Consider the following 27,098-nt stretch of genomic DNA (forward strand, 5'->3'; position numbering starts at 1 on the left):
AACACAGATGCACACGTCGCTGTTTATTAAGTTCATAAAAGAAAATACACTTCCAGACTCTTTCCTTCAGGCTTTTTATATCTCTCTGGTGTGTAACTGTCATCAAATCAGTCTGTTCCTTATCTGTCTAAACACACACACACACGCACACACACACACACACACACACACACGCACCTTCAGGGAGAAAGTTCTCCCCTAAAGTTAGACATGAGTTATTTTATTTAAAAAAACATCAGATGACACTTGTGGTTCACCGGGGAGAAGAAACAAAAAAAAAAGGGAAGTAAAACAATTTGCATTTTCTCACACAACCGAGCGGCTGGAAGAGACTGTTTCTCCAGCGTGAAAGCAGCGGCGGCGTGACGACCTCATGATGACAGATCGCTGGTTTGAATCAGTGGTCAAACGCTTTCCTTCACGTTAAAGGTGCTTAAGCAGAAACAAATACCTTTCGTTGCTGTTGAGAGAAGCTTCACATCTGCAATAAGGGAGGAGGATTCAAAGCGAGTGTAGATGTCTGTCATGTTGATGACGGGCGGCTCCCAGATGTGACAAAAATATAGTAGTTGGGAACTCAGACTGCAAGCGAACAGAGAGGGAGGGAGGATATCGGGGGGAGGATAACGGGGGAGGCGGTGACAGCAGACAGGAGAGGTTTCATGTAAAAATACACGCGTTGACTTTCCCGTCTAATCCGCAGAATTACTGATCAACTCCCCCCGAAGAGAAGAGATGGATAAAGTGTGTGTGTGTGTGTGAAATATTTACTAGCCTCATGAGGGGAAATCTCTCTGGATTATCCCCAATAACCTGTTTAACTTAATCCTTATCTCAAACACATGAATAATAAACCCCCTCCACCTCCTCGCCCCTCTCAATCTGCGCCTCTCCCCCTCCCAGAGAAGGAGCGACGCCTCCCTCACCTTCCTCTCCACCCTCCCTCCCTCCCTTCTCCTCCCTCACACACTCACTCCATCTGCTCCATGAACATGAGCCGGCTGCCTGCTCTGCCTCGCCGAGCGTCTCTCAGCCCTTCTGACATACGCGCTCCCTCTTTCGCCGCCTCTGCCTCTCTCATTTTTTTGTTTTCCTCTTCCGTCATTCCACCAATCCCCCACCCCACCGCATACCTCCCCCACCACCCCCACCTCCTTTCCAGGACAGGAAAAGGAGCGGTAGCAGGGTGCAACGGAAAGCGACCACAGTGACAGGGAGGGGAAGTGGGCAGTGACCTGTACGAGAGGGGGTCTGGACAGCTCTGGTTCAACACCGGGTGAGAAAAAGCCACCTCAGAGGACCTCAAACGCCTGGGCGATAAAGACATTGTTTTGAGCAGGAGATCTTCAATCCGGCGCGGCTGTCTCAGCGATTTCCTCCCGGGAGAACTCTGCAGGTTCCTTCGAGAGGAATCAACCCACACCTCATCACAGACTTGCCTTGTTTCTGTGGTGTTTTTTTGTGCTCTGGAGGAGGATTTGCGCAGAAACCTGGTGAAGAACCGAGCAGGAGACAGAAGTCCCTGCCTGTAACGACGACACCTGCTGCTCTCCTTCAACATCAGAAGAACCCGCAACGCACAAAGAGGAGAGAGAGTGAGCGTGAGAGCGAGGAGAAGACCCGCAGTGGAGGCGGCTTCACTCCCCGTTGAGCAGCCGACCACCTACCAGCCGCTAATCTCATCAGCAACCTGCCGCGTTCACAAAGTACCACCGCAGCACTTCCAAGGACCCGGGCTTCATTTCTTGCCAAAATACAACATCTGAGTCTGCTCGGCCTGGACCATCTGTCCCTGTGGTAAGTTTCCCTTTTCTTATGTTGCGCAAGTGTGTGAGATGGTGCTGGACGATTCCAATCCAGTTCATCAAAGGAGAGTGAAGGGAGGGTGAAACGCTTGACGAGCACCGGTGAAGGAAGCCGGCCGCCGTCGCCATGTCACGCCGATGACCTCGGACAGCTCGGTGGAGATTTGAATGCTGTAATTGAGTGCTGCCCCCCCCCCACATCTCCAGACCCCAGAGGCTGGACTGTCATTCCCGACATGCGACCATTAAGACGATGCCGGATGATGTAGGACAGAGCAGGAAATGACAAAGGAAAGAATAAAAGAGTTCTGTGACCCTGACGTCAAGCTGGCGCCGCGGTGAAGTGTTGGTGTCGCTGTTTAATATTTCCAGAAAGGTCGGGTGGTGTCGTTGGGTCACCACAAAGTCTCATTGGGGGCATTTCTATCGAGGGCATTGGATAGTTTCTGCCGCTGTGGTTGGTCTGGCGGTTTGGTGGCGGTGTGGCGCTCGTGTTTTTTTTCTTCTTTTCTTCTTGTGGGTCTGGATCCACGCCCGGAGCGACACAGGTGATTGGATTTGGTTGTTACGTCGAAAGCCTTTGATGACAACTAAACCCGGCGGTCTAATTCCTGGAGAGGGAACTATCAGTGCAAATCCTCTGGGTGCCATCTGGGAGAACACACACACACACACACACACACACACACACACACACACACAGACTTTATGATTAGAGCCATTCATTCATTCAGATACATGTCAGAGTGGTTGACAGGCTGTCCAGCTGTGGCGATGTCGGAGCAGCTGAAGTCGCTGATTGGGGCTTTGCTTTCAGTCGCTGACCTGCATCCTGCGCTGGACGCAACACACCGCACTGCACCTTGCATTTGGACGCGTTTAGATTTGACCGTAACGTACTTGAACGTCTCCCCGATTGGTCCCTCGATCCCGCTCGGAATGTGAGATTTTCAAAAGATGCCAAACTGCCTCGATCGACCCTGATTTTTTTGGGGGGGGACGCGCCTGGAAGAAATGAGAAACAATCCCGTAACTACTTCAGCAATATTGAAGTGATTTATAAGAGCATTCGCTACGTGCTGCGCCGGACAGGGAAAAAAAAACATTTCCTCCTTCAGCATTTTCACTACTCGGGTGTGCCGTGTTGGAAATTTCCCCCTTCGGCAGTCAGGGGGCCGACAGCTGAGCCAAAACCAATGTGGATAACACGCTAGGCTAAATCACGTTCAGATGGCGCTGGGTTATTACTGTCAGATGTAAAGCCGGCCCACATCATTCATAACGGTCTGGCTGTAACCAAATCTGATTCATCTGATTGTGAAAGGAAATAGAATTAGGCAGAAGACTCTTGAGCACCAATCAGAGCGTGAATAAACTCTGTGACATGACGGTGTGTGTGTGTGTGTGTGTGTGTGTGTTCCTGGTGTGACGCGCTGGCACACTGATTGTTAGAAGCTGCTTTGTGATTAACATGTTGTAATCTCAACAACAGGCACGAGCGGCCGTCTGCGTTCAGCGGCGGCGCGGATCTGAGGCGCGTCTAACACTTTAGATCTCACCGCACATTTTGATGTCTGACATTGGAAAAGCTGTTCGGAAACCGAAGCTCGACAAATTCAGTATGTTGGATTCTTTGAAAATGAAAACACGTTTTCTGAGGTAGAGGACATTCTTCGTATATTCTGCTCTGTCTTTGTCTCCACCGTGGTACCAGACTTCTGTTGGTTCTCCTCCTTCTTCTCTGCTGCCTCATGGCACATTTCCTTAGATTACTTCTGGCCAAATTTATACCGAGATTATTATTCGCACCATTTCAGAAGTTTAAAAGTCGTCCCTTGACAATTCAGCAGAAAACCGTCTATATGCAAAAATAAACCAACCCCTGATTTCGTCGACTGAATTAGGCTAAACTACTACCAGTTGCAGACAGATGTGCAAAGCACGGAGTGAGACTTTTAGACCTCACGCTGATTACAGATTTTTCACAGCAGTGTAGAAGGTACAGGTTCTTCCTCTGGGGAGTGGTTTGCAAATGCCAGCCTGTTAAATCATGCAACAGGCTATCTCCTGTGCAAAGAAACACACTTTCCTTAATGGGCGCTGCTGGAGAAAAAGGGGTCATGTGATCCTCAAAGTCAACAGGGCTCATCCTTTGGGGACAATGAGTGGCCTGAACAGACTTCGCAGCAACCCAGCTGTACTACTTTTGAAAAACATTAACGTGTTGGCCCGTGAGCGGCACACGAAGAAGGTCCTACAGAAAGAGGTTCACACTCTGGGGAGCATAAGCGAGCACAGTGTACAACATGACTCTCGACATGAATTTTGATATTTATTTTATACTCATGCCGGTAGAGTTCAAGGGAGAACCGCGGTCTTTAGGGATCATCCTATAAGGACAATGAAAATCCACAGCAAACACACAAAGACTCAATCACAGCAGCCCAAACCAAGACTTCTGAACTCGAGAGAGACGACGGACTCATAAACTGACACAACATTCACGCTTCAGACGTGTACAAAAACAAGAAAAACACAATGTTATCACGTTAAAGGCCAGAGCAGTTTACATTTTACTCCATTCTATTCTTTCCCTTGGAGCCCTTTCATTCAATCAAAGAACAATGTGCATTTAAGAGTTATTATTTCTGTAAATCTACAGAAAAGAACACATTGTTGCCGTTCTTCTTGCCAGTCGTGGAAAGACAGACTCCCCAATCTTCATTTTTGCCTCCAAAACTTGATTAATTTGAACTATTTCCTTTAGTTTGAATAGACTCTGGATTTTGATTGTGATGATGTGAACAATGGAAACCAACGCGCCGCTCGTGTGATTGATCATATGATGAATGATGAAATCTCATCATGACACCGGGACACAGTGCTGAATATCGGTCGGTCGAAACCTCAACATGGCGTCTCGTCGACTCGCTTCCCCGCTTTAGCCTTTGGAGGCGTGAAACTGGGTCACTGCCAGTCACCAAACGTCCCGGAGAATGACAACCGTATCCCGGCGTCTGTCGCTCACTCTGCCGCTGCCCCGCGGACAGTGTTCAGATGTAATCACAGACACGTTATTCATTTTTCATACCTCGGCCTTACCTAGATGATGCCGTAAACAACTTTGTGTAATCCTGAAGTGAGATTTGCCTGCGTGACATTGTCGGGGGGGGAGTTGACTGAAGAAAACTTTACAAGTCACACTAAAGGATTTTTTCTTAAAGTGAAAAGCTTAATTGCGTCTAAGGTGTTAAATTGCTGTGTTTATCCTTCACACCATCTTCGAAGTTGCTAATCCGCCTTCAACGTGAGTCGGAGAGAGCGACGAAAAAGAGGAGGTGAAAAAGGGCAAAAGCAGAGAGGAAAGAAAACGGAAATAAAACTATTTGACAGAAACAAAGTTGGAGTTTCACCTCAACTGATTTCTTCAAATTGAACAAAACCATTGAAAGAGTCCGAAAGAAGGAGAGGGACCAGAAGTGTGAGACAGAAGCAAAAGAGGGAGATGCCGTCAGCTGAATACCAGGAAGGGTGCGTCCGCTCGCTAATCACGACCCTTCGTTAACAGACCCTCGGGCATTTCCCAGAGGGCATTGTGTTTACACATCCCGCCGCTGATGAAAGGGAAGGAGTAACAAGCTCCCCAAATGGAGAAGGAAATTCACTGAAAAATGCCCTTTTAGGGACAATCCCCCCCCCCCATGGAGGTCATCACAGAAATGACGCTGTAGTCGTTTGTGTAAGTGTGAGTCAACACACACAACACAGTCAATTGTTCTGATACCAACGCGCGTTTATCGAACATGTTGCAGTTGTTTCATTTCCTTTTCCTCGTGCCCTGAGAACATACATGTGCAGCGCACACTGTGGACGTGCTCTGTTTGTGCAGACCACGTTGAGAGGAAGGATATACGTGGGGGAAGATCAGGCCGGAGAGGAGCAGGACAAACATCAGGAAACACCGTCGGTTCTGGGTTTAGGTGATTGCAGAACATTCTCAGTTACCAACACAGTTTAAAAAACATACGGACAAAGGAAAGCATTATGAGACTTAACTGAACTAAACTATTAAAAAACCGGACATGAAAAAGAAGACAGCTGAACGAGCTCAAATACGCGACGTACACAGCGTGTGATGAAAGAAAGGAATGACCTTTAAGATGTTTCCATGGGAGGAAGTCATGGAGACCAGCGACAGTTAACTGTAACATCAGACCAATTTGCCCTTTTCAAGTGTCTGATGTATCAGTTTTATTTATGTGAGAATGAATATTTTATCTGTATGATGCAAGTTTAATCAAAGATAAAAGGAGAAGCCTATTTTCTTTGCCCCTCTCGTTCCTTACATCCTCATTTCCCGGTTCCACATTTTGGTAGTGAAATGGAGAAAGCGCCTTTTTCTCAGTCATTACAATATCTGCTTTGCAAAGATAGAAAAACCCACTCTATGAGGATACAGGCTCATATGTCAGCATTGACAGTCCAGTCAATCTCAGAATAAAAGTGTCCAATCAAATCCAAAACACCAAACTCAAGTGTTGCACATCAACGAGCTCGAGAGACGAGACGGATAAACGTCATCGAGTAGTCAGGTGAGTGGACATAACGAGAGGAAGAGGCGTGAGAAGGCTACCAGCGAGTGAGATTAAGACATCACGAAGCGGAAATACTTTGTCGATGAAGTGAACACGTACGCTCACACTCAGAGGTCCACATCAAGCTGCAATGAAAGATGCTCTTCTGTTTAATTGATTCAGTCTTGAAAGGAAACTAAACAAAGACCAAAACAGAACAAAACTCCAACAAAAGGACGTGAACTAAAAGGCCAAAAACCCCTGTCGAGTGTGAGAGCTGGTTTTGGGGGGAGCCGTGTGAAGAGGTCAGGGGAGGTCAGCAGAATACGAGATTAGGCCATTAGAGGGAGAAGACTTTGTGCCGGTATAATCCCCTCATCCTAATCTCTCCTACTCCCTCTCTGCTGCTAATGGCCGGGAGACAATAAGAGGCACTAATCTGTCTACGGGGACGCCGCGGAGCTGCGCTGAGATATCTGCCGGAGAGCACAGCACAGACTCAAATGTTTTGAAGATTATTTTCCCCGCATTTCTGCTTTATTAGATAGAGCCCAGTGGGGGGGAGGCAGGGACCACGGTGGGGACGGAGTAGAGGAAAAGAGGAGGTCTTTGGGCTTCATGTCTCTGCAGTAACTTGCCGATACTTGATTTGGATGCATCGTGCATCATGTATTGCGTAGAGTATTAAAACGTCAGAGATCATGAAAAAGAGATTGTGGGGAAAAATCCAGTTAAGTAACTTCTATTGTGACATTATATTTGTTTTAGTAGGTTTGTTATTTTGTGGTTTCACCACTTTGGTCACGGCTTAAATATTTAAAGTACCTGGAGTATTGTCATGATATTCATATTCCCCAGAGGATGAATCCTCATGACGGTTGATCCCCAGACTTTTCCTAAAGCAGCACAAGCATGTTCCTTTGTCACTATTGAGGGGAATTGCCTTTTATTTTCAATGCAGACAGTCGTTGGTAATCCGCTGCACTGATGTCATCAGGAAAAGTCAAATCTGTCCGACACTCTGGTTGATTTCCTTGGATTATTCTGGAACCTCACAGAACATCCAATGTGGAAGTCTCGTCTCATCAGTTCAGACCAAAACTAAAACATGTGTCTTTGTGAATGTGGAGTTTGAAGGTAAGAAGACGCAAGCCTGCAAGTTGAAGGCGCATCTGATGCCAAAACACTGCATTTGCTAAGAGGATTCAATTAAGTTTCAATTGAAGTCAAACAGTAGAATTACATTGAGTACTTGATGCCCCAGCAGGAATGTGTGCGGGCAACGTTGTTGCCAGATGACGTCGCATTTCATCAAAGCAGAAGTTGTTGCCGGATAAAAACATGTCAAACAACAGCTTGCATTTGATTGACTGAAGCCCACATGGGGACACCTTTGTCCTTATTGCTCCTCCCTGTCGTCCACTGACTCCTCTTTCTCTTATAATCCTGCGTTTGAATCTAAAGCTGGTGTTAGAAACTGCGTTTCACCCAAACTCTTTTTTTTAAATAGCGACACTTCCATATGCTGCATTAAAGGGGAGCATTATAAAAACCAATCACAAATGTAAAATGTCAGACAGTCCCTTCGTGGTAAATGGCCTTTCCAATGGCTGATAAAGACGGACATCCTAAGTGGTTTTAATGTCAGCTCGTCTCTCCGTCTGTCCGTCTGTCTTTCCTCCCTCGTGTTACGCCAGCGGGTCAGGACCTAAAATGGGTCACAGGCCTATGTTTAATAGATCCCCATACGACCACATTAGTGATATGCCTCAGCCCCGGTCCCGAGATGACGGGCTGAATGTTTAATTCGGGTCCCAGGCTGGTTTAAGAGCTCTGGTCCAAACCGATAGCTGGACCTCAAGCTCAGTGGTGAGGGGGCCGCGAGCCCTTGGCCTTCCCTCCGAGTATCACCCTGGCACCGTGAAGGGGTCTGTCCACAGCTGATAAGTGGTTTTAATGTGATCTCTTCCCTCTTCTTTTCTGCTCCCTCTCTCCCGCTCACATTTCCTCTGCTTTCATGCGTCCTCCCGTCACCCTTATTCCTTCTTTTACCCCTCTTCGCTCTCTTTCCCCCCCTCATCCCTCCCTATTACTTTCTCTCCTAGATGATGGCTCGGCTCCTGCTGTGGACTCTTGGGCTCATGGCAATTATGTCCGTGGCTCTCGCTGTTGCTGTAGATTTTGGCCTTCCTGTGGCGGAAGGCCACCATGAGATCGTGAAGAAGGAGTCACATCCTATCCTCTCCAGGCAGAAGAGGGATTGGATCTGGAACGCTCTCTACGTGGAAGAGGAGAAACCGGCACCCGTCGCCTACAGGATCGGAAAGGTAGAACGCTCATTCAGGCCGGAGCTCCTCCTTGTGTTTCTGCTGTACTTCCGTAGATCTACTTTGTGTCAACATTTAGTTTCAAGGATGTTGCAAAGGATCTTGGGAATTCACTTAATATTTGAGTGATTTTGCTAAAATAATCAGCCTACCGAGGTTGTTGATTTGAGTATAAGAAACCGAAGTCAACCGCGTTCGTTCTTTCCTTTCGCAGCTGAAGTCGAGCAAGACTGTGGATGTGAAGAAGTTTGAAATAAGTGGTGAAGGAGCAAACAGGATCTTCTTCGTGGATTCCAAAGGAGACCTGTTTGTCAACCAAACTCTGGATCGAGAGAAGAACAGCATGTACAAACTAACTGCCAAAATGTTTGATGGGAACGGCGAGTTAATAGAGGATTCTGGAGACTTTGTTGTCCAGGTGACAGATATCAATGACAACATCCCAGTTTTCCCCCGAACATACAATGGATCCATTATGGAGCGGTCCCCGATAGGTGAGTGGTCACGGGCGAAAAAGATCTTCACAAGGGTGTCACAATTTTAGTTTTTCAGCGTGGGATGAGACAGGGAGACAAGACCCAAAGCTACATGCTGGTAACACGCGTGAAGGTCGTTTCTGGGGAGGCCGGAGGTGTGATTGATGGGTCAAAAAAACGGTTGTGTGTTTCCAACCCGTCCAAACCTGATCGCTAAGCATGTGACCAGACTATTAACTAGCAAAGTTTGGCAAGACAAGTAGTTTCCCCTGCTACAAGTATTTGACATTTAACAGCCGGTGATTACATTCAATTAATTAAAAATAGACTAGAACTGTGAAAAGCGTTGGAAAATAATTAAACAATAATGTCAACACCTGTCATAATCATTAGCACAACCTACCGGGTAAACGGAAAAAACAGAAAGCACGTTGGGGACTTAAATAACACAATCACAGAACATAATTATGCTGCTTTAATCAGTTCAGTGTTCAATACAAGAACATTTGGGTTGGACACCTTTGCAAAGCTGCCTGATGCCTTATTCCTGTTACCATTTTTCTTACACTCATGTTCTTCATCCAGGCACTGAAGTAGTTGAGGTGAAGGCAACCGATGCGGATGACAACACTACGGCCAACGGAGACCTCCGATACTCTCTGACCCAACGCGGAGACTTTGGCGCCTTCGATATCAACAGCATCAATGGTAGGCCGGAGGCACTGACGCCCGACAGGATGGTCTTATCCTGCAGCCGCCTCGTCTTTTCCTGAATGAGTTAATGAAGACAGAGGTGGATGATACGAGCTATTTCTACCGGTTGATAAGTCAAGACACCCCTTCCGTCCGTCTGTCTCTCTCAGGTGTGATCAGCTCCAGGACGAATACTCTGGACCGGGAAACCAAGAGCCAGTATGTAGTGGTGGTTAAAGCCCAGGACATGAGAGGAATGCCCTCTGGCAGCACATCCACCACCTCCGTCACCATCACCGTCGGAGACACCAACGACAACCATGCTTCTTTCACCCAAAGTAAGGCAACTTCCAGAGAGCCAAAGGTTCCAATCCGTTGCTCCTCAAGGTTATCCAACGTGTTTAAAGCAGCCACATTCACAGCGATGTCTGTTCTCTGTCTGCAGGGACGTATGAGCTGAACGTTCGGGAGGACCACAAGTTGAACGAGAAGATAGGCACTCTGCAGGTGGACGACAGGGATGAGATTCGGAACAAAGTGCCTGTCTTCTCCATTCCAGATAAAAAAACACCTTGGATCTTCGGCGTTGAAGTCAGCAAGCCCAACAAAGATGGTGACCTCGTGCTCAAACAGGTAGAAGCCTCACGGTCACCAAAGGAATATTCACTTTACATTTTAGAACGATGCAACGGGTTTGTTGAGGGGAAAAGACACACCTGGTTAAAATCTATTTTTTGTTCAAATAAATGAAACGCTGGACATTTCAGCTACATGAGAGCACTTTGGTATTACAGCAGACTCACTTCTATAGAAGAGCTGTAGGTCCCCAGAATCTCTTTTCTGTGTGAATCCAAACTGAAGTGAAAGTGGTTTAAGTAGGTTTACACACTCATACTTGCTGCTCCACAAAACAATGGGTTTGATGTTCATTTGACATTATCAGTGGTGCTTTCATTCAGAATAGCACGAGACAACCACAAAAAATATCGCATGACCTACTCCCCAACATTAATGAGGAGAGCGTAAGAATGAAGACATGACGTTCTGATCAAGGCTCCCTCAACATTGTCCAGCACACGGCAACTATTTGCATTTAAAACGAATCGCAGTGTCGACCGTGAGATTGTTTTGCAGAAGGTTGTTGCTGAATTAGAAGCGTCATTACGACCCGACGGTGCCTCCTCCCAGTGAGGAGAGCTACTCACGCCTGAAAGGACTCTGGCGGCTTTCCTTTGCTGGATTGCGCCGCTCTGCCAAAGCATTTGGGACATCAGAGCGCTGGAAACGTATTCCCGACGAGCCGAGTGAGCTCGGTTACGGCTCGGCCCGGAATGGAATCGCACCGCAATCTCGTCTCTGCTCGACTCGCCCCTCAGCTCTGCAGCCCCTTCGCATCCTTCTCAACCGCATGTGTTTACTGGTGCAGCGAGTAAGCCAGCTATCGTCCTCTCTGCGGTTCAGGTCTTATTCTTGTTAAGCTGTTTACACATGCCTTTGATTCGGAGTATTCCTGTTACCGTGAATAATCCAGTTAACGGTGCATTCCTGCCTACCTGTGGTGTCCCATCCACAGATAAAATAGTGCACCAGAAACAAGCATTTAACGGAACGGTAGAATATCGGGGAAGAGACGATAAGCAGAGAAGTGGCGGTAAGCGGAGCTCGCTGCCACGTAACCGGGCGACATGAAAGAGCGTTCGTAACACCGTGCAAGTCCCAGTTTGACTTTAAAGAGGTGAAAGGAATGAGGTGTTTTCATGCATGGCAAGGTGTTTGACGCGGAGGGGAAACGCGGCATGTTGTGTTTCTGGAACCCAGAGTGGGAGCCGCACCAGGTTTTGACACTCGAAGGCTTTTTGCACCTGGCACGGACAGCTGTCCTGGGTGAACAGACGCAGGTGTGAACGCACCGAGGATGAAGATGGGGGTGGTGCATTTCAGCACATGAAAAAGAAGAAGTGCAAATGCGCTTGTGTCCTCAGTCTAAAAATAAAAGCAAGCAATATGGAAACTTAGACTTCTGAAGCCCTATAAATAATAAGCGTTTATTGAAGTCGTGAGACGTTAGAGTTTGGTCTCAAAAACATTATGCTGGTGAGGGAAAATTAAGTTTACAGCATTTTGATGAGAGAAGTGGATCATTTAGTTTACTTCATTTCCAGTTGCACAAAGAAATAACGAATCCTGCAACTGACTTGATATAATAATGAAACAATGCTCAGTGTGCACAGGGTTCTCTTTGCACCTTTAACCCTATAAACTCATATTTGTCACCTTTGTTAGCGTGGAGCACTTGAAATCAGGTCAATCAAGTCAACTCAACTAGTAGGAACTTAATCCTTAAATGAATTCTTAATTGTGTCTCCGACCCTCAGGCTCTGGACTACGAGACAATGAGCAGCTACACCTTCAACGTCAAGCTGCATGAAAGCCTGGATGTCACGGACGTGGTGAACAGCGCCACCACCACCGCCAGGGTAAATACCCAACAATAAGCCACCCTTCACTTGTGACAGAGCTCCTTGCAGACACAGAAGGAACAACTGTAACTTACATCACGGGTCTTTCAACTGGATCTATTTGGATTTATTTAGGTGACCATCAACGTGCTGGACGTAGACGAGGCGCCGGTGTTCAACAAGCCCGTCTACACCTTCGACGTGGCGGAGGAGCGCGACGTGAGATACATAGGAGCCGTCTCGGCCAGGGACCCCGACAAGGCCAAAAAGACGATCGAGTACGACGCCGCGAAGACGCAAAAAGCGACGATAGTAATGCAACCAGTGCTGCGTTGTGGCTTTTAACGCCGATGTCTCGCCCTCTCTGGTCAGATACTCCATCTTAGACCCCAACTGCCCCATCCGCATCCACCAGGAAACCGGTCAGCTGTCCACCCGCAGGAAGCTGGACCGAGAGCTGGAGGCCAAACACGTGGTCGAAGTTAGAGCGCGGGAGGGCTCCGACGGTGCGTCACACACACACACACACACACACACACACACACACACACACAATAACAAATGGAAACCATGTGTTTTCTCCAGAAGCGGTAATTGGCACACGGGGAAGGAGTTAGAGGGGCTGAAAAAGGCTGCGTGTTCCTCTGGATTTATCGAGGGACGGGAGTCGAGCGCATTAAAAGATTCAACACATTGTCTCTCAACACCTGGTCGACACACACGGGGAGCAGAGAGAAGGAGGGAATGATCACTTCAGTGGGTTCCTTTCTTCACTTTGCAGTCTCCAAAACCAAACTGTATATTTTTAGACCCGGCGATGGAGTCTAGAGATCTATTTTCGCGATGTTTAAGGAACACAACGGTCCCCTGAGCTCGACAAGGTGCTCGATATATGTTCTCTGCTAAAGATAGTTTGAGAATCTCTGAACGAGGGGCAGGAAAGAGACCCACGCGTTCATCAAAAGACCAATACTCACAACATCAGTGATGTGAAGTGTAAAAGCTGATTTAATGCGGGAAAAACAAAAAGAGCACAACTGCCAAACAAAGAGCGCACAAATTAAAATCCCTTCAGGCCCTTGAGGCTCCATCTGAGACAGACACACACACACACACCGGATCAGCTTCACGGTGTCACACCAGCTATTAGGCAAACAACAATGTTACAAAAACATCGATAAAATGTGGGGACTTTGCATCAATGTAAGGTAGTATTAGTAAGGTTTCATAAACCAAGAGGAACCGGATCGTGTTGGTTAAGTATTGGTTCCAACGTAAGGGTTTCGGGACACACCTGCATCCTTCCAATCGCTCTCCTAACAGGATGATTGATTCTGCCTCCACACTGAGGACCACATAAGCATTAAATAGGACGTAAGCGTTTTTTTTCTTCCTGCAGCGGACGTCTGCTCTGAAGAATCGCTTCAGGCCGTTCATAGATCTGTTTCCATTGTCGGCGCATTGTTAAGATATGATGATGAAATCTGTTAGTCGCCTGCTACTCGTTAAAAAAAACTGCTTAAAACTGCTCAAAAATTGCAGTAAAATCCTTTTCCACCACATTTCGCAGACGGGACTTTTTAAAGTCAACATCCTTTCAGTCATAAATCACAAGGTCCCACCTGGGGACAAAAAGCACATGTAAATAATGAAGTTTCCCCCATTACGAGTGTTCCCATAAATATCAACGCATTCTGCGCTTTTAATCTCCCAACACTGCGTTAACGTGCTGCCGTCCGTCTGCAGGTTTGGAGTCTTCAGTGAAAGTGGAAATCACGGTTCTGGACATCAACGACAACAAGCCCGAGCTGATTGTGGACGACATCTTCGTGTGTGAGAACGACCCCACTGGCACGGTGAGAAACACACACTCTTTTTAACTTTGCTTTGACCACCAGGGTGACGGAAAAATAAAAGCATCAATCTCCAGTCGCAAAGAAATGCAGTTTAAAGAGATTCTGTTAGTACTTAAGATAAGATCCGATGGTCCAAACCAACACAGCACGGAGTCCACGTCCCAAAGGAAGTCCGACTTTACGCTGAATCTGAAAGTCCGCTGAGAGAGGCCAACGTTTAACTACCGTCGTTACCCACGTGATTACACAACCTCGCTGTTGTGTTTCTCCTCAGGTGATCGGAACCCTGCGAGCCGCAGACAAAGACGACCAGCCGGCCTCCTTCAGCTTCAGCGTGCAGAGCTCCAACTTCTCCGTCAGGAGCCGCGGCAGTAAGTCTAACGGAGCGCGCGTGCATTTACCTCCGTCGCCCCGCTTGCTGCTCGGAGCGGCGCTCTCGAGGAGGAGCCGGCCTCGCCACTTGTTGCTACGCGACAACAGAGACTCTATTTGAGGCTCGGCGCTTTGTTGCTTAAAGGTGGGAATTGCTTGAACTCCTCGGAGGAGGAGGAGGAGGAGGAGGAGGATTTAGACGGCCCGTCTGGCCGCCGTCCGGAAGGCACAGCAGCAGATATCGAAAATAATCAGAGCAAGTGTCTCTGCGGACATGAGGATGGATTCTAAACTCATCCCAGCCAGGAACGCTGAAGGTCACACACACACACACACAGCTACAGTGGTGCTTTCTTTCAATGAAAGCACGGAGAGCGGGGGGGTCGGAAACTGCATATTCTGATATGTGGGATTTCCAGAAATGTTCCCAGACGTAACACGACTTCAATCCACGAGAGCTGAAGCTTAAACTCAAAAGATTACCGATTAAACGTGGCGAGGGTAGAAGAAAAGTCACCGCAGTCAGAAGGATATTTAGTGTGTTTGTACAAAAGCAACAGCCCATCTGGTCGGTATTGAAATATTCCTTTGAATAATTGAATAGTGCTCGGGGCGCGCGTGGAGCGTCGGAGGATCAACAAAGTCTCGGCGATTCATCTTCCCGGCAACGTGGATTTTCTGCGCCTCGCAATGTGGCGATCTGCCAGAAAAATAGGACTATTTTAATTCAGATGCGGGCTGACTTTCATCACTCGACTTTAAGAGAAAGCTAGCGCCCATGATTGTATGACGTACTCGTGCAGGCACACACGAGTTCGCTTGGAAAACACTGCATTCACGCGACGGGATGGAAATGTGCTTTAAAGGGAAGCATGAGCTCCAATGAGGGCCGTTTTATGAGGCCTTACATGTTGTCCCGTGGATCACTTATTCAGCTGTTTTATACTCTTTGACTCAACTTAAAAAGTGAGCTTTCCAAAAGATTAGGGGGGGGGGGGGGGTGCAAAGCGGCAGATCCGCCGCCATTTGTGAGAGATACAAATATGCACGTTGGAAAATGTCAGCTGCAGCGAACAGACGGAGATACGGACGCGATGTGGCCTCTGATGAGGCATCTGCTTTGATCCAGACATCTCTGATATTTAGGCAAAGGTTGGTGCTCCGGTGTTTCTCAACCCAGGACACAAAATGGCACGAAACGGTTCTCGGATCAGCTTCAGATCTCATGAAACATGAAAGCCGCAGGAAAAGAGTTACCAAACTGTTCTGGTCAAATAGCAAGAGTGAATGGATGAAAGCCGCAGGTAGTCAGATGAAAGATTTAGGAGAAGTGTTGCTGTTTCATTTAAGTGAAACTTGAAGCGCACTGAAAGGAAGATAAACAGAGGTGTGATTTTCCATTTCCCTCTCTGCCGGCGGCGGCGACGCGTTGAACCGACGGAGAAGGAGGAAGAGGGAGACGGAGGAGAGCCAAAGGAAAGACAGATGAGGCAGAGGTGGAGGGAAAAAAGATGAAAGGAGGCGAGACGGAGAGACCGGGATTAAGGGACACGGGTAATATTAAAGTGAGGCTGCGCTAAAATCAGGCAAATTTAAAAGGGGAGAGAACGATGAAGAGCGACGAACGCGAGGAAGAATCGAGGCAGGAAAAGAGAGAGGAGAGACGAAGAGGGAAAGAAACAGACATAAGAGTGAGTCATTTGGAGTCAATCAGGCCGTGAAGGTTTGCTTTAGGGCGGGCTTATTGTGATTGACAGGTCGTGTGTCTATGATGAGCGCAAAGCCGAGAAGGAGATAGTTTGATAAGTGCTGGTTGTACCTGCGAACCTCTGTTCCCCCCGGGGACCCCCCCCCCCCCAGAAAACATGTGACAGCACCTCACCTCACACCACTTCACACACACACACACACACACACACACACACACACACACACACACAGGCAACAAGGGCCGCAAAGTGAAGGCTGTTAAAATATTCATCCAGTACCAGCTCTTTAAAAGCCGCTCTCATTACCGGGGACCCTGAAGGACACAGCAGCGAAGTGACAAGCGACTCTGCCTTCAGACCGGCTCCACGGAGGAGACGAAGAGACACTGATGGGGGGGGGGGGGGGGGGGGGGCAGAGAGGACATCGAGGAATGCGCCGAAATCCACAGGGACGGATTCCGACAGAAGAAAGAGCGGGAGACGAGACGGGGACGAGGGACGAGATGATGGGAGGACAGGAGCTGTTTTCATCTTTTATTCAGTTGGTTAAGGCTTCTTTTGCACACACACACACACACACACGCACACGCACACCGGCAGCGACTACACGGGGTCTCAAAGACAACGATGGGAATGACAGTGAGGTGGTGGTTTCTTGGGTGTCGGACATGTTGAACGCTCACGAGCTGGAAAACACATCTTTTAATGCCGGATTCTGACACCGTGGATCTGCGGAGAAATGTTCCAACAACTTGTTTTACATAACTGCAGATACAGATACTTCAGATACAAAGCTTGTCAATCAGTAAAAGTGGATGTGTGTGTGTGTGTGTGTGTGTGTGTGAGGGGGGGGCATTGATCTCCTGACCGAAGCCTTTAAAAGACATCGTTTAAGGCCTCTGACGGGTGGAATCAGAGCTCATATCAGAAATCTCTCAGGGGGTTTAAATAATTAAGTCATTCTCAAGACACCGCTAATTAAAAAGTCCACTATGTGCAAATGTGAGCAACACAAAGGTTGTTTTTATTCAAACAGAGCTGTTCCTCTGGCCGGGGGTCCTGCAGAGTGTCTCGGCGTGTCCGAGGGTCCTTGAGGGTCTTTCCTGCCATTGAGTTTCTCAAATTCCTCCGCTGGTGGGACATTCAGGAGAAAGGCTCTGCCCGTCGCCTCAGCAGGAAACTCCTGCCTGCCGGGGCTTTGACTGATGACTGCATTCTGTTCTATTCTCACCCTTTTTTCTGTTGGCTTCTATTCCCTTTTTGCCGCCTCTGACTTTAAGCTCATTGTGTATTTTGAGAAACAACTAACGGTGCATTCCGATTATTACGTGCTGTGTTGTTTGTATCGTCGACAACAATCGGCTCGGTGCATGTTGAGGACACACAAAATGTTTGTCTCTTTTTATGATGCTGCCGTTACGAAAGAAATCCTAAATGCAGCAAACGGACAAATAATCACAAGCGTTCCGTCTGCCTTCTTTCTCTTCGCGTATCTTGCAACAGACGCTCGCTGTATGAATAGACTTTGAAGACTAAAGGCAGGTGAACGTTAGATCCTCTTCCTGGGGACAAAGTGATGATTCGGACACATCAGACGCGGATTGCGCAGAAAGGTCGAGGCGTCACTCTGTAACCGCGTGTGTTCATGTGCTTCTCTCTCGAAGACGGCACGTCCGACCTCACGGTGAAACAAGGCCCGTTCAGCCTGGACGACCCGGCGGATTACAGCGTGGACGTGCACATCAGCGACGGCGGGCAGCCCGCCCAGACCAGCGTCACCAAGCTGGCAATCAAGGTCTGTTCAGGAGCTTTTCTGCAGGCGCTTCTCTTCCACCTGTCGTAATTACACCTCGGAGGAGTAATGCTCTGCGACGCGTATATATAACTCTGCCTCTGAGGGCGTCAGATGACATACTTTCTGCTCCGTGTGAAATCAAAAGTCTATTTTGACTTATTTTACCTGTTTGTGACATAACCTAAACACAAGAAACACTAGTTTGAACTGCAATCTGCTGCTAAACGGTGCTGATCTTTGTTAGGATGTGTATCTAGCCGGTGAACTTTAGAGTGTTTGACTCTTTGATTGCTGTCAGGATGTCATAAGAACTGAAACACGAAAAGGTGACCAAGCACGATTTTACGTGCTGCCCAACAGGTCAAATGAACCCTCGTGCATTGCAGAGCTCATGTGTCACTAATGCGTTGTGTTGCAGTCGTGTCGGTGTGACGCCCGGCGGATTCCCACGCAGTGCAAAGCCGGCGCCCGGAGGATGGGAGTGAGCGTGCACGCCCTGATAGCCATCCTGCTCTGCATACTGACCATACTGGGTACGTTCGAGTCCTCCTCCTCCGCGCTGAGACTTTTCCGCGCAGCTCCTCTCCCCGAGATCATCTGTCGGGGTTGGTGGAGATGATCCTTTGTTCGGTGGCTCAGAGCGCCTGGAGAATCCTTTGTTTCCAGTGACCATTGTTTCATCTCGGAGAGCACCTCGAAGGCCAGTTTCAACAGTTCCACACATCAGAGAACTGCATCCGGGAAAAAAGTTGTCTCATCCCCCTTTGTGACTCCAAAAAGAGTCGAGAGCCGACTCGTTGCCTCGAGCGATGTCACTTGAGTCCACGTCAGCTGTAGAGGACTCACTTAGAAAATAAAAACAGTTCTAGTCCAGTTGCCAGACCCCCGAATCTCTGGAGCCGCCGGTTGCAAAACGCGCAGGAATCTTCAAGAGGCCCGTGAGCGCTCAAGTTGCATTGTGGGCAGCGAAGGTACCGGGTGTCCATCGTGAATACATGTAGAATGATGTGAAGGGTCCGTTCTACAGCACAAAATACCTCATTTCAGGTGATTATACGCCAATGAAAACACAGACATGAATATTAGACCCAACTTCTGCCCGTAAACCCTCCTAAATCCCACAGTGTCCCTCCGAGGCTCCATGGATTCCCGGCAATCGGTTGCATTTCTTTGCATGATTAAATATCTCTCTCGTCTCTTCATACTCGTGCTTGTTTACCCCGGTGAGTTTTCTGCAGTGCCGCAATGACGCTGCAAATTTGATCCCAAATCATTCTGATCTCCGACTTGTTGTTGTTGTTGTTGTGGCTGTTGGAAGCAGGAAAGTAAACAAATCAAACACAAGTGGATTCCAAACAAGCCGAGCAAACAGAACGTGTCACTTCCCGTCCGGACGCCGCTTCCTGTTTCTGCGTCGCTCCGGTTTCACCCCCGCTCGACCTTCACTGCCGCTGTTGAAAAAGTAATTACATACGCTACGAGAAATGTAGCACAATTAGCTTCCCTACAACTGTCCCCTCTCTGGAGGGGGGGGGGGGGTGCGTCCTGATAACCGAGCGTCCTCGGGTTGATGAAACAAACGGGGGCTCATGAAACGTTTCTATCGGTGATAAAGGGAAGAAAAAAAACAGCTGCTGGCGAATCGAAGTCTTCTGAGAGGTTTGACCTCTGAGGGGGGGGGGGTCACGTAGGCCCCGTGGCCCCGTGTGATGGGGGCATCCGCACACATCCACTTTGCTCGCTTTGCGATAACTAAGAAGTTTGCAGGGAGCCCCCCCCCCCCTTCTCTGTTGTTGGTTTTATGAATAATGCAGCGACGGATGTGGAAATAATGCCTGCGGTTGTCAGCTCAATATTCTCTTTGATACCTTCGCCCCCACCCGCCCCCCCCCCCCCCCCCCCTGCTCCTGCTTTTTTCTTCCTGGGGGAAGAAAAAAAAAGAGACACTTGTCATGTCGGGTGAGATCCGAGTCGGAGATAGTTGGCCAAACGAGATGAAAAGTGCCAACGAAGACAGACAAGAAGAAGTTAAAGATGAAAAGCGACGGAGGCGGAGTGACAGGCGTGAATCTAGGCGGAGATATGAGAGAGGCGGGCAGACGGGTGAGAGGAGAGTGAGACGGGGCGCTCCGCCGGAAGCAGAGCGACAGAAAGAGGTTAAAGAAGAGGGACGCCGAGAGAGAGAGGAGGATTGTGGGAAAGAGCAGCAGAAGAACGGCGGCGGTAATGAGGGAGTTTATCGGGTCTTTAGGTGCCGTCTGCTTATCAAACACCGCCGAACACTCAACCTATCAACTATTAATATAGTCCTTCGCTATCGCGCCATTTCCCCCTTTTTTCTCCCTCCTTCATCGCTCTCTTCCTCTTTCTCTTCTCTCTTTCTCTTTATCAAACAACCCCCCCAACGGCGGCCAGATTAACTATTAAATGCACTTGTCATTATCTGCCAGGGCCCGAAGCAATTTACCGCCCTCCCCATTCACGCACTTTCTCACTCGGGTTTGACACGCGGAAAGTCGTTTCTCTACAAAGGGCTTCTTCTCTTTTTGCTCGTCTTCCTCCTCTCCCCTCTAAGTCTGATATCTCCAGGGCTTATTAAGCTCCGCAGCATGTGTTGTAAAAGATTAATCTGCCGGTTTCCCAGGCAAACTTAAAATTAGCCGTGCTCGCCCTCGACTGAGAAGGCCCGGAGCTTCACATGGGGGCCGAACGTCCAAATGTGCCCTTCTGTCCTCCTGCTGTCTCCTGTCTGGACGTCGTCGAGCCGGACGTCTCCCGTCCCCCCGGCTGCTCTCCTCACTTCTTTAGCTTTTCCTTCTATTCTCTCCTGCTCCGTCGCCCTCATGACCTCATCTCTCTGGTCTCTGAAGGGCGTCAACAGCAAAGAACAGGAATAAAAACCTTCATCCCACTTTCTTATCTGATTGGTTTTTTTTTTAATTTGGCCACTTCATTAAAGGATCCAGATTGGCTTCAAGTAACCGGTAGAAGTCTGTCAAAACCTTTAATATTCATTAAAGATTGCTGCGTTTATTGGATTCCTTGTGATGGACCAGACACGGAGATAAAATCACACTTGTTCCCATAAGGATTGTTAAGGGTTTGTTCTGTATGACTTGTTAAGTCCACGTGTTGACTCGTCACCTCTTCCTGTGTTTTCTTCTCTTCACCCCGTTTCTCTCTTTCACAATTGTTTATTTCTTCGTCACCTGCAAGACACAAACTTTCCTTCCTTTTCCTTTCTTTGTCCCCCCCCCACCCCCTCTTCATTTTGCCTTCTCGTTTCCACTTCCTCTCTGCTATTTACTGAATCGCTCTTCCTGCGTCTTTTGCTCTCCTCTCTTTCCGTCTCTCGCTTTTGTCTCCGGCGGAGAAGATTCATCGGAGGTTTTCGCGCTCGAGGCAAAACGTCTCAGACACCTAAAATCACCCGCTGCTCATTTCCCCCCCCCTTGTTCTTGCAGGGTTTCTAGTCTCAATCCCTCGTTAGTGTTCCACTTTCCCCACTTGGTTTTGCCCTCATTCTTTCTTCTGTCTCCAATTTTCCTGCCCTAATTCTCTCTCCTTCTTTGGTCCAGCAGGAAAGATAGCTCCTCTTTCATGCATGGCCCATACGCACTGGTTCACAGCTTTATTCTGCTCCTGGAAGGAGAAAAAAGATGACATCGTACCATGTGTCCATCAAAGCAGATGAAGGATCAATACGTTTTAAAAGCAAACCTGGTTGTGCTGCTTTTCAGTCATCGTGATCCTGTTTGTGATGAGGAAACGCTACCAGAAGGACTCCCTCTCCAACCTGAAGAACAGCGGCGAGATTCACGAGCAGCTGGTCACGTACGACGAGGAGGGAGGAGGAGAGATGGACACTAACGGGTGTGTAGAGGAAAAGGAAAAAATATGCACTGTTTCATTTTTTTTTTAAAGAGATTTTTGTTTGAAACAAAGTAATTCAAAATAATTTTGAATTCAATCAAGATCTGAAACATTTGTTGCAGAAATGTTTTTCACCTTAATACTCGTCTTTATATGCATATATATAGTCATATGCATATAATTTTATATATGCAGATATATTTGAAAGGCAGTACAATATTTATGTCCTCCAGTTTTTATTGATGCCGTACCTTTATTTTGCACTTCATATTTTTGTAGAAAACCGTACAGTCTATTAACTCGAACCTTTTGCAATATTCATTTTCCTTTTCTGTATCTGTCAATTTGATGACCCAGTTAGCCCAAATGAAACAATTAAAGTTTAATCTCATCCGGATCCAATCTTATCCATATTTTAATAGTAATAGTAACCTTACATAACCCCTGGATGCCATCTATAATATCTGCACCACTGTCACTGTTTATTGGACTTTTGAGGCGGGGGGGGGGGTCATATGTGGAGTTTAACCTTCGGCCCTCCGCTCTCTCCCAGCTACGACGTCTCCATCCTCTCCTCCGCCTGCCAGGGCGGCTCCCTGCTCCGTCACCCGGACCAGCCCCACCCGTCTCTCTACGCCATGGTGCAGAAGCCCCACCACCACGCGCCGCCCACCGCCCGCAAGGGCGACATGGCCGTGATGATCGAGGTGAAGAAGGACGAGGCGGATCACGACCGCGACGGCTTCCCGTACGACACCCTGCACATCTACGGCTACGAGGGCCCCGAGTCTTTGGCCGGGAGCCTCAGCTCTCTGGGGAGCTCCTCCACGGGCTCCAACCTGGACTACGACTTCCTCAACGAGTGGGGCCCGAGGTTCAGGACCCTGGCCGAGCTGTACGGCGTGGATGCCCCCGACTACTACCATCAGTACTGATGGAGACCGCCTGCTGATGAGCGTGTAGGATGCCAAAATACACAAACACACACACACACACACACACACACACACACACACACACACACGCACTGCAAAGAGCCATAAAGACACACTCACACTTATCCAAGCGCACGGAGGAGATCACACGCTTCCGTTTGGTTTTCTGGAGAGCTCTTATTCTAACGACAGGCCCGTCGTCTGCACCCGAGGAGACGTTGGACAGGTTTCCTTAAAGTAACACCGGAGCACGACGCCGTCTGCCGCACCGATGTGCGAGGAGGTCGATTCCTGAGGACGGCGCGAGATCCACGCCGCGAAAAATGCGTTTTTTAGCGATTTCCGCCACAGTGCTGAGTGACGGGCGAAGTGCGGATGGTTGATGGGTCACTGCTGACCACGTGTAGAAATCCTTTACGTTTGAATTCAGTTCATGAGTCAAAGCAGCATTTTGAATCCCCGTATTAACACCATTAACTTTACCGCGGATAAAGTTTCGTGTTATGTCTCTTAAAACGTGTCATCTGTATGCACCTATGTCACGGAAACACACACCTACAAATGATGTATATTTCTTCAGCTATGGCATAATCTAGATTTGGAAACGTACGCGTAGTCTTATCAAATCAAATGTTTACATCCACTCGTCTTGATATCTCGTTTATGTGTATCGGCTAACACGCCTTTTTTTATTATCAATGGAAGTTCTTTTTTTTTACTACTGGGGAAGCAAAGTGGCACATTTTAAAACAGCTCTTGGTTGATTTGAGATTTCTCAGCTTATTTTTTTCCGTCCTCTGTTTTTCTTTCATATTAACGGCCTGTTTGAACTTGTTTCCTCGACAAAAGGGCCATAAGCGGGATTTCATTTTTGTTCTGAGGTTGATTTGATTTGTAAATAAGATCTTCAGGGTGTTTGAGGGGAAAATCTGAGAAGCTGCAAGAGTTTTAACTCAAAGCAGTTTGATCACAGAGAAATGCTTCAGCTAAAATACTGAAAAGAGTCTTTCAGGAAAGTTCACGTCTGGAAAACGCGTAGCAGAACCTCAGGTGTTGGCCGCCTGGAAGACGTTTAGAAAGCTGCACCAAAGGTTCCTGATATTTAGCACTAAGGCAGTTTTTTCACGGTAGAAAACCCTGTTTTTGGTTCCTGAAACCGACCATCACATCACCGCCGAGCCATTTTTCTAAGTGGGTAATTTTGTCCATTTTCTCATTTATCTTCCGCTCCGAGGAGAAAAAAAGAGAAACCGGACTGACTGAAAGGAAACGGCACTAACGCCGCGCCGACAGAATTACAGCATGTTCCCAGGTTTTATTTGACAGAAGTTTTCATCACAGTAATTCTCAGCGGGCCACTAGAACAAAAGTCATTCAGACAACTCAGGAAACGCGGAGCGGCGAAAGTGGCCAGCCGGGCCGCTGTGATGACCACGAGGTGGCTCGAACAACTTTAACCTCCCATCCTCTGGGGCTACTGTCAAAAAGGCCCCGTGGTTTTAATCTGGCGTCGTTACAAGCAGCGCTGTTGCTCATTCAGATCCCCTCGACCGGGCCGGAGAGGCTTAATTCACTGGAGTCTGTGTCGATTCCAACGGGGAAGCATTTTACTCGATCGATACGGGAAGTCTACTCGTTTTAACTGTCCGGACGCAGTGCCTCAAACAAGCTGAACATGGACGCATGCTATACTATTATTGTCAATGAAATGATCTGCCTGTTTGTAGATGAAGGCTCAAACCAGTTATTGTTTAATCTGTTCGTTTGATTGTTGATGCGATGAGGCCATTGAGCCCGAGATGCCTTTTTGCCCAAAAATGAATCAAGATATTACATCCGCATTAACAAAAAAACGAAATAAGCAGCACAACTGGCGTTTATTTAAGAAGCTGAACACCAGCAACATGTTTGTCAAATTGAACCTGAGAAGAGGCCCATCAGCAATGTGGGTTTCAGGTCATCTCAACTGTGTGTCATTGATTACAATCATCTCCTTAATTCATTGGTTGTTGGCGCCAATTCCAATGGAAGAAACCATCGATCGGGTCATTTTTAATCCTCCGGTAATTTCCGGTATATGTTGGATATTTGAAGGAGAAACTGCGCTCATTGGCTGTTGGAACCCTGGTTATCAGGGACTCAGCAGCATTTAAACAATGCTGACAGATTTTTGGGATCTTCGCGCAAATAAAGGATCTTCAGGTCAATTATTCAAGAAAAGTTCAAAGTTCAAAGCAGCAATCGACAAATCTTTTTCCCCATCCCGTTAACACGGTCCAACCGACAAGACAACATTCATGTGTCTTAAAAACCATAGCATTTTCATTCCATTCAAGAGGTTTATTTATTCTCCCGTTTATCTGTTTTGTTTGGACTTGAAGTTGTTTCTTTAAAGCTCCTTTGAATGCCGCTGGACACAATAGCTGGAAGCCTCCTCAGCGCTTTCCTGTTGCCTTCAAATACACATAAACTTATGAATAAACTCGCTCTCGGCCTCCCTGTCGTCTCCCGCCGCAGCTCCTCTCTCGTCGCCCTCTAATCAGCTAAACACAACAGCGGAGTCAACTTCCTGTCCCGGTTTGGGGGGGGGGGGTTGCTCCCGCCCCTTCCTGTCTGTGTTATCTCTCCCGCGAGCCGACACATTGTGTTCACTTCCCGTTCGCTTCGGCCTGGGAAAACAACCTTGGCGAGGGAAGGAAAGCGGCGAGCTGAGGAGGAACACGGGGACGAGACCAGGAGGGACGACGGAGGGAACAATGTGGAGCGGTGATGAGTTTTCCAGCTGAGCAGAAACACTAAAGAGCAAAAGAAAAAACACTGATTGTGCGATAGGTGTTAACATCCTGTTTGCAAAGCGAGGCCCAACGCAACGTTTACCAAGTAACGAAGATCACCTTTTGTGTAACGAGCAACTTATTTTTTCTGGCGGCCATCTTTGTTTGAACCAGACGCAGCTCGTGGGTCTCACTGGAGGAAATGTTTTTCAGACCCGTCGGTCTCCGGGGAACAACATTAAAGTTGTTTTTCGCATTTCTTTTTTATGTCATCGCCATTATCTCTGAATTTGAAAGAAAAAAAAAACGGTGTTGTTGAAATCGGCCGCCTGCAGCAGGCAGAAACGCTCCATTATCTATTTTCCTAAAAGTGTTGTGTGGTTCGGTCCTGAGACATTTGGAGAGGCAGATGGGTAAATCCAAAATACATCAATCATTACATTAAATACCGTTATTATGTTCCTCCTCATTACTGTGCAGCTGCAAGATGACGGATGCCATGTTGTATAAGTATAATAGCTGAACATGATAAAAAGTGTTTATATGTGTTTATATTTCTAAAGTGAAAATCAGGTTGGGATTCAGACAGAAAATAGTTTTTTAAAGTTTTTCCTCTTAATGTCAAGAAAACAACAAAATGTGTATCAAGATATTAGCTTGAAAAAAGCAGACCTTTGGTTGATTTCGCTTTTCTATGTTTGCAAAGTGTTATTGAGGAGTATACTTTGAGTGAAAAAAACAACAACAAAAAAAAAACGTGCCTCGTGGTGATTTAACGGCTTCACCTCCTTTTATTCGCAGTCGGTGTTGCTGCATTTAGAAGAAGTCAAACGTGACACAATCTGTTGTGATCGCTGGAAAGTGAAAGACTTGCTGTCGAATGGCCGTCTGAGGGAATATGTGATTAACCGTTCTTCTGTGTGTGTGCTTGTGCTTGTGATTGTGCTCATGTAGATACACACAAAAGGGTGTCAAACCAATATAAAAAAAAAAGAGTAACCACGTAGAAATACACGTGTAAATACAGTAAGGGTCTCCAAGTGAGCAACATGTGCCTTTATCCTTAAACAAAATACTGTATTTCCTTTTTTTGATGGCAAACACAATGTTTTATATATTGTTTTTATGGTGTAAAGCAACTACTTTTTATTACCTGACATTTTTGTAAGTGTAATGTAAAAATAAACACTACATTAAGTTCTGTTGTCCTTCTGATTGGTGTTTTGGTGCTTTAATAAGTCGGATCAGTCCGATCTCTCGTTCACGGCAGATTTTCACAAAGCATCAGTGCTGACATGGATCTCTCACACAGCCAGTTTTATAATCATATATATACACACAGGCGTATGGTTCCTTGTGGTGAAGTCCAGCTCTTTTCTTTGTGTAAAATGATCCCACATGACAATCGTTGCACATTGTGAGGAAGAGCTCTGATCTCCTTCACCTTGAT

General features: G+C 47.4%; 1 protein-coding gene across 1 annotated transcript; it reads left to right on the forward strand.

Annotated features, from left to right (window-relative positions):
- Nucleotides 1–972: 972 nt before the first annotated feature.
- Nucleotides 973–26,846, forward strand: cdh5 (cadherin 5). Its single transcript, XM_040178735.2, has 15 exons — nucleotides 973–1,797; nucleotides 8,485–8,706; nucleotides 8,921–9,200; nucleotides 9,768–9,890; nucleotides 10,046–10,213; nucleotides 10,321–10,508; nucleotides 12,251–12,352; nucleotides 12,470–12,612; nucleotides 12,707–12,840; nucleotides 14,081–14,190; nucleotides 14,465–14,561; nucleotides 17,936–18,066; nucleotides 18,485–18,599; nucleotides 21,807–21,939; nucleotides 22,493–26,846. The coding sequence occupies exons 2-15, from the start codon at nucleotides 8,485–8,487 to the stop codon at nucleotides 22,872–22,874; spliced, it is 2,328 nt and encodes a 775-aa protein (XP_040034669.2). The 5' UTR covers nucleotides 973–1,797; the 3' UTR covers nucleotides 22,875–26,846.
- The last annotated feature ends 252 nt before the right edge of the window (nucleotides 26,847–27,098 follow it).

This window comes from Gasterosteus aculeatus, chromosome 6 (genome assembly GCF_964276395.1).
Source record: "Gasterosteus aculeatus chromosome 6, fGasAcu3.hap1.1, whole genome shotgun sequence".
NCBI lineage: Eukaryota > Metazoa > Chordata > Actinopteri > Perciformes > Gasterosteidae > Gasterosteus > Gasterosteus aculeatus.